This window comes from Urocampus carinirostris, chromosome 9 (assembly GCF_059441175.1).
Source record: "Urocampus carinirostris isolate Australia breed hairy pipefish chromosome 9, RoL_Ucar_1.0, whole genome shotgun sequence".
In the NCBI taxonomy this organism is placed as follows: Eukaryota; Metazoa; Chordata; class Actinopteri; order Syngnathiformes; family Syngnathidae; genus Urocampus; species Urocampus carinirostris.
This window is the reverse complement of record NC_142357.1, coordinates 33879538-33887522: the sequence shown is the minus strand read 5'-3', so window position 1 is coordinate 33887522 and position 7985 is coordinate 33879538. Positions and strand designations below refer to the sequence as shown.

Sequence of the window (7985 nt, the reverse complement as noted above, 5' to 3'; positions counted from 1 at the left end):
TTTGCTACTTCTATCGTGACGATACCAATACGCATTTACAATTACGTCGCTATTGCGTTGCCCTGAATGACGTCATCACGCGACGCACGAGAGCGGGCCTATGGGGCACGTACATCACGCGCATGTGACGTCACCCTTAGTCGCTTCTCACCTGGGGCTTTGGTAAAAGGAGATAAAAGATCATTTTTGACCAGGTAGGGGGATGTTTTTAATAGAAAGGACTCTATGTGGATTCTGCTTTGCGTGTGTATCACTTAGATCAGAGACTATCCTGTTTATTTTCATCATTATTTTTCAAATAAGAAGATTTTAAGTGATTTGTGTGCTGGTGCATCACTTACATCAGACAAGATTCCTTTTCCTCTCTTCTTTAATTTTCAATTGAGCCAAATTTAATTAATTTGCAGCAATGGCTGAGCTTATCAAACCAGAAGCGATCGTGGAAGCGGTGAAAACCCGCGTGAGCCAAATCTCCGCTCCCCAAAGAGCTCTACTGGTCGCCGGGACGCCTGATTCCGAAACCAAGGCCATCCTGGTGGACACCATCACCGAAGTGATCCAGAAGATCACCTCGGACGTGGTCAAGCACCTGCAGCCGGTCTTCATCGAGCACCTTCGGGGCCATGCATCCCAAGCTCAGGTGAACATGGCAATCGACCGCTGCAGCCCGAGACTTAGTGAATGCATCACAGAGACCTTCTCGGCCGCCTTGGATAGTCCTCCGCAGAAAAGCGAGGACGTCATGGAGCTCACCTCCCTGATGGAGTCAGAAGTCAAGCACCGGGTTACCTCGGCTTTAGATGTTGCTAAAAGCACCACCGAGTGGCCAAAGGAGCCCACTCTACTCATCAGAGGAACCATGTCCAGCGTGGGGAACCTGGCCACAATCTTTCGCAAGGCCGTGGAGTATTTCAGGCACGTTTTTGCACGTGCTCGAAGCACCCCACGCCAGTTGTATCCGTCCTGCAGTACCATGACGCTAGGAGATATGATCGACTCTGTGAGACGAATCCTCCTCAAGTGGTCCAGCGAGAAGGAACCAAAGCAGCCGGAGTTAATCATAGACCCGGTGACGTTGGAGGATGCGCACCTCGCTGCGGTTGATATTACCAAAACCATTACCCAAGACCCGTACGGGGGATCCGGGGATGCGTGCGTCCGCGGAGAGGCCCGCATCACACGCTTCAACCTCAACTGGAAGCTGATCTTAAAGAAAGTGAAGAACTTCTTCAAGAATCTAAACATGCAAACCGGGAAGAAGACACGCCGTTTGCGGTTCTTTCGCTTTGCACGTATGCAGTTTTCACGCATGCTTGGTTCGCTCAAAAGCTCCTTCAAGAACCGCGATGCGTGCTTGGTTTCGCTCACCCCAGATCGGCGTTCCAGAACCGAGGGCACAGTCAGCCCGACCGGGATGGGAAGTCCCAAAGGGCCCGAGCTACGGCCATCATACCGGAACAGCAAGCTTACCGTACGGCAGTCCCAGCAGCCAGTTTTCGACTTTGAGTCCATCCAAGATAGTGTGGATAAATTATACAATGAGTTCAGTCAGATGGATATTCCGGACCGGGCCGGGAAAGTCAAGCGATTCATCGACGAGAAAATTGGAAGCTTCTCGGAAGGTCTGACGTCACAGCTGTATGCTTACGTCATGTCGTGTCAGAGTGACGTGTATGAGGTGCCGTCAGGGCGCCCTAAGACCCCTTTGATGGACACTGTTCTATGGGGGAGGCAGGGTAAGTTTTTGCAAAATTATAAAGTTACAGAGTTTTTAGGACAAATTGAGGAAAGGCATTTGAATACAGTGCTCAAATATGTCATAATACCCTTTGAAGTAAAAAAGAAAATGGAGGTAAATATCAGTTAATCAGTGATCCATTATCTGCACCCCTTATCCTCGGTAGGGTCACGGGGGTGCTGGAGCCCATCCCAGCTATCTCCGGGCAGTGGGCAGGGTACAGGTGCCAAGTATGTAAAGATGTGTAAATTATACAGTAGTGATCGATTATAACGTTGATAGAAATGCTTTAGATATGAACCCTCTTATGACAAAATGGCCGCCCCAAGAATAAAACAAATAAAAACATGTAGGTATTGGTTGGCGCAGATGCAATATTTTGTCAAGACATTTTTACAATACTTTTCCTTTTTAAAATATTTTCAGATCATTTCTAATTCATTTACTGCGATTGACTTGGGTTCTTCATGTTGGATATTGATGCGGGGCGGCACGGCAGCTGGGTGGATAGCGCGCACCCCCACGTGTGGAGTTTGCATGTTCTCCCTGTGCTTGCATGGGTTTCCTCCCACATTCCAATAATATGCAGTTCATTGGCCGGTCCAAATTGTCCTTAGGTGTGAATGAGCGAGTGAGTTGTCTGTCTCTGTGTGCCCCGCAACCCTATTGAGGATAAGCGGTACTGATAATGGATAGATGGGTCTAGAACAATGACACTTAAATTAAAACAAATATTTGACCCATGTAGTCATCAATGCTGAATTTCAATATCGACATTTGCCGTCTGAGTCTACTCATGTTATCAAAATAAACCTTTGAAGTTTATAGTCGTCAATGGCACTAACATCAAACTCAACCTTTTACGTCTATAGTCATCAATGACACTCAATGAGTTATATAGGGTATAACTGAAAAACTATGTGGACATTTAAATATGTTCCTTTGCTTGCAACTCTAGGTAAGATCCACTGGGATGGTCAGATCTTCTCCCCAGAGGTGCTTTACGCTATGACTGAGGACGCCGTGTGGAGGTTCCTGCAACAGCTCTTCCTGTGGCTAGAGATAGAGCCGGCCAATGAGGAAACCTATGCCGATGAGGTATCCGGGGCTCTCATGGACATCAACCAACTCGTGGAAAAAGCCATGACCCCACAGTCCGACACTGAGGAACTCCCGGCCGAGGAACGTGTGGTCCCCAAACTAGACTTGGCACAGTCCTCGGAGGCCTCGGCTACCACCATGCGCACTAACACCCCAGAAGTGCGGGCCTGTACACCGGGAACCCGTACCACTGCGTCCGATAGGCGTTCCGGCACAACGCCGGAACGTCGTACCGGCTCCTCACCGGACGAGGACATCACCACCGACGAAGTGACGTCCGAGCCAGAGCCTGTGATGAACCCGGAGTTGCAGGAGAAGACCAGGCGACTGCTGGTCTACACCTTGGTCACCCAGCTGGACCAAAAACTGCAGCGCAAGCGAAAGACGGGCGTGAGTATCGACGTCTTGGTCCTGGTCATCGAGCGCCTCCTGTACCGGGCACTGGATGAGATCGGCCCTCGCCACATCTCGGACATCCGCACCCTTGCCAATATGGACCAGGTGGTCACGCCGGCGGTGAAGGACCTCATGTTGGAGTTCGGTACCCCACACAGACTGGTTGAGGCGGTTATGGCGGACGAACCCATGTTCGGCGATGCAGTCTTCCGGCACCTTAATATCCACATTAGCGCTCTTAAAAATCCACCCAAGAGGGGTAACATCTTTTCGATTCTGGCCAAGGCTTTGGCCATGCTTCGATTTATTTAATGTCACTTCCCATGTGTCAACCGGGGAATTTGATGAAAAACACCTACACAATCTTAGAATTTAAGATGATCCTCAATTTTGATTGACACTGGGTACATTCACGCTCAGGCAATAACTTGATAAGAAACTAAAATTTGCCAATATTCCGATAATGTATAGCCATGTAATCGGGCACAGAAATCTGATCAAGATCTTAGTCCGACTGCAAATATTACGCTTGTAATAGCAATATCAAGGATAGTTCTTTAAATTTTTGATTGGTCATGGATATATACACATTTGGGTAACTAGATTGCTAGTGCGCGCGAAGTTTCCCTCATCCAAGATATTTTAATGACCCAAAGTACTATGGGTATTGTAGTACACAGACAAATTATACACACAAACTCCAGCTTACACGCTAAAAAAGCCTAATGTGTACTGGGTGATTTCTATGGGATATTTCCGCATTATTTTATGCCCCCACTGCAAAAATACTTCAATGCATAGGATTTTACTATCGAATCCATCCATGTGGAGTGTAAGTCTTTGCTTTAGGCAAGCTTCGTATGAGCATGCTTTGTAAACACACAAAATGCAGCAATAGAGACAAACAGGATTTTTTTTACATTTTGTGAGGCATATGTGTGAAATCATCCTTTATTTATTGTCAAATGTTAAAAGCGTAAAAGCATATTTGCAACAATGTCGCTCTTTGCGCTTGTAACCGGAGTACTTGAAAACGCCATCTATACAGGGTTAATTGTTTTGTCTCTCTAAGCATGTAAAAATCCGGTTTCTGATCCCAGTCAGATTGTTTGCCTGCATGTAAACAGTTTTTGTCAGATATATTTAAATGGTATAAACCATTGTGAGCCTTTCCGACCATAGAGAAAGAGTAGGTATTTTAAAAATGACTCTGATAGATCATTGTTGCATATTGTTGACAGCAGAAGTTTTATTAAAATGCTCAATTTAAGGCCTGAATGAGACATAGGAAATCTACTGAATGTATCCTTTAAGGCTTAAGATAAGTTTTCCCCTTTTCCCAATGATACGAATGTTCCTTAGCTTAAAACGCAAATGCCAGAGCAAGTTAGCTTTTGACAAAAACGTTAAAATAACAAAACAGTATTACTGACATATATATTGTATATGTATAATTGAATAACATTATAAATACATGTACAAATAAAGGAAAAATACAATTTAATTTAACTTTTTAGTGACATCACTTGAGCTGGTCTAGTAGAGCAGAGGGTGGATGCTGAAGGGGAAGGAGATGGCAAGGCGGATTAAAATGAAACTGATTTTAAAAATTGTGACGATTGTCATCCCCTTCAAATATTTCCTTGCATCAACTGCCACCATTTTTTAATTATAGTTCAGATCAAGGATTGGTTACAGTGATGCAATTCAACAAAGGTAGCAATTCTCGTGACTATTGCATTTTGTTTCCATGGTTATCATGCTTTTGCTTCTCCCTTTGGCATCACTTCAAGCCTTGCTTGTTATAGCGAATAAAAATACTAAATGTAAACTATTGTATTGCCGACTCGTGAAGTTATTGTGAAGCATGCAATTCTGAACTGAATTAAGAGAAAGGCATTGTGGGAGGCAGTTCAGCTAACAGCATCAGTATTTTCATGATGCCACTCAAAAAAATCGTATTATTATGATTGTATAGTAAGGCAAAATGCCCTCAAGGGGCCCAAAAACATTTTTTTACACACTGTAGGGAAATTAGCAGTTGTAGGTGGTCGCACTGTAACTTTGAGATCTACTGTGAATCTTGCACAAACCCACAGTTCCCACCTGCGAATTTTTACAGGTTGCTTTTTTTAAACCGTAATGTCTCTGCAAGCACTATTAAAGTGACAGCGCTACAAATGTTAGCAAAGCAGTGGGGCTAAGGGGCCTAGCGTGCGGCTAAACGTTGGCACTAATTGAGTTACTTGTGACGCAGCAGCTGCTGCATTCAATTCTGGAGATGTAAGGCCCCATCTGGCTGTGGCAAAAATGAACAGCAAATTAAAATGTTTTTTTTATATCCTGAGTGGCTCACCTTGCTCACCTTATACCCTGCCAGCAGAGTAAATTGATTGAATTTTTCAATGAAAATGTGTAGATTGTATGAGCTGTTTTGTCTTGGCAACAATAAACTGCTACTCGAGAAAAATCTCATCTCATCTCATCTCATTAGCTGCACCGCTTATCCTCAGTAGGGTCGCGGGGGTGCTGGAGCCCATCCCAGCAATCATCGGGCAGTGGGCAGGGGACACCCTGAACTAGTTGCCAGCAAAATCGCGGGGCACACAGGGACAGACAACTTGCTCGCTCATTCACACCTAGGGACAATTTTGACCGGCCAATCCACCTGAAATGCATGTCTTTGGAATGTGGGAGGAAACCGGAGTGCCCGGAAGAAACCTACGCGAGCACGGGGAGAACATACAAACCCCGCACAGTAAGTCTGGTAGCTGGATTTGAACCCACACAGGAGGTTCCCGAGACCTTAGAACTGTGCCGCACACGCGCTAACCACTGCGCCGCCGTGCTGCCCCCGACAATTTGAATCAGCCAAATGATACACCCTTAAAAAATGTTTTAATTTAGTTAGCAAACAGTAGCTACGATCTCCTGTATATACGAATAATGCGTCATGAACCAGGATCAGGACCCAAACGCGTGACCTTTCTCACACAAGCATTTTATTTTACGGGAAATGGGGAGTCATGCATGGTAGGAAGCAGTCTGGCATGAAATGATAGGAAGCCAGAGGCCGACGAGATCTATACCAATTGCCTGAGTAGATATCGGACAGATGGGGTTGATACCGGACAGGACGGGACAGAGAGAATTGATAATGAAACAGGATATCGAAATAAAACAGGACGAACTCGATGGGAACAAAAAACTGGAGAGAATAATAAACAGGGCAAAAATACACGGGAACAAAACTGGGAACCAATATTAAACCGGACAAAAATAAAACAACACCGAACAATACCGGACAGGAAATGCCGACAGGAAACAGGACCGAGTCAAAACCCACGTCTAGCGGGGCAGAGATTCGTTGACGGACTGACAAAGGAAGAATGAGAGCACCAAACTTCAATAGACGGAAAGCTAGATATCGGACAGATTGGATCGATACCGGACAGGACGGGACAGACAGGATTGATATCAAAACTGGATATCGAAATCAAACAGGACAAACTAGGCGGGACTGAAACTTAAGACCGATATTAAACAGGACAAAATAGACGGGAACAATACCGGACAGGAAACAGCAGGAAACCGGACAGAGTCAAAACCTTAGCTTGCGGGTGCAGAGGTTCGTTGACGGACTGACCAAAGGTGAGTGAGGGCACTGGGCTTAAATAGAAGGGAAGCCAATCAGTCAACGAGCCGCAGCTGGCGCCAAACAGGCGGGGCCAATTGGGCGCCATGGGAAACCGTGACAAAAATGGATTCATATTTATACTAAAATAAACCAAGAATTCAACCCAATATCAATACTTTTAAGCAACTTAACTCCAAGTCCAGAGTTCCATCCATCCATTATCTGCACCGCCAATCCTCAGTAGGGTCACGGGGATGCTGGAGCCCATCCCAGCTGTCTTCGGGCAGTGGGCAGGGGACACCCTGAACTGGTTGGCAGCCAATCGCAGGGCACACAGGGACAGACAACTCACTCGCTCATTCCCATCTAGGGACAATTTAAGGCGGCCAATAAACCTGAAATGCATGTCTTTGGAAGGTGGGAAGAAACCGCAGTGCCCAGAGGAAACCCATGCAAGGATGGGGAGAACATGCAAACTCACGCACAGGAAGGCTGGTAGCTGGATTTGATCCTTAAAACTGTGCAGTACAGGCGCTAACCACTCAGCTGCCGTTTTTTTCATATAAAGCTTTAACATTTAAGGTACTTTACTTCCTAGTCTAGAGTTAAAGCATTAACTTTAGATTTAAAGCATGTCACTTCAGGTATTTGTACTACAAGTAAAATGTGTTCATATTTAATTTAAAATAAACCACTAATTAAGCCTAGAATCAATACATTCAAGGTACTTTAATTCCAAGTCCAAAATTGAAGCATTCATTCTTCGATATAAAGCTTTAACTTTTAAGCTACTTTAGTTCCTACTCTAGAGTTAAAGCATCAACCCCAAACTTAAAGCTTTATTTTTGACAGCACTCATATTCTACTGCGTGTATTTGTACTACAGGTAAAATGTATTCATATTTAAATTGCAATATATGTCAGGAACCAGAACGGGATCAGGACCCAATCGCGTGACGTTCTCACACAAGCCTTTTTACGGGAAATGGGGAGTCATGCACGTTAGGCAGAAGTCTGGCGTGAAATGATAGGAAGCCAGAGGCCGACGTGATTGATACCAATTGCCCGAGTTGATACAGGATAAACTAGACGGCAACGAAAACTGGAAAAAAT

The 7985-nt window shown here is 45.1% G+C and overlaps 1 protein-coding gene across 1 annotated transcript; it reads left to right on the top strand.

The window, feature by feature from the left end:
* The first annotated feature begins 281 nt into the window (after nt 1–281).
* On the top strand, nt 282–5263 carry LOC148360128 (uncharacterized). Its single transcript, XM_088343562.1, has 2 exons — nt 282–1736; nt 2697–5263. The coding sequence occupies exons 1-2, from the start codon at nt 410–412 to the stop codon at nt 3545–3547; spliced, it is 2178 nt and encodes a 725-aa protein (XP_088199688.1). The 5' UTR covers nt 282–409; the 3' UTR covers nt 3548–5263.
* Nucleotides 5264–7985: the final 2722 nt, after the last annotated feature.

Coding starts and splice junctions, on each gene's coding strand:
- LOC148360128 (XM_088343562.1), top strand. CDS start 410: ATGGCTGAGCTTATCAAACCAGAAGCGATCGTGGAAGCGGTGAAAACC. Junction 1,737..2,696: donor TGTTCTATGGGGGAGGCAGG/GTAAGTTTTTGC, acceptor TTGCAACTCTAG/GTAAGATCCACTGGGATGGT.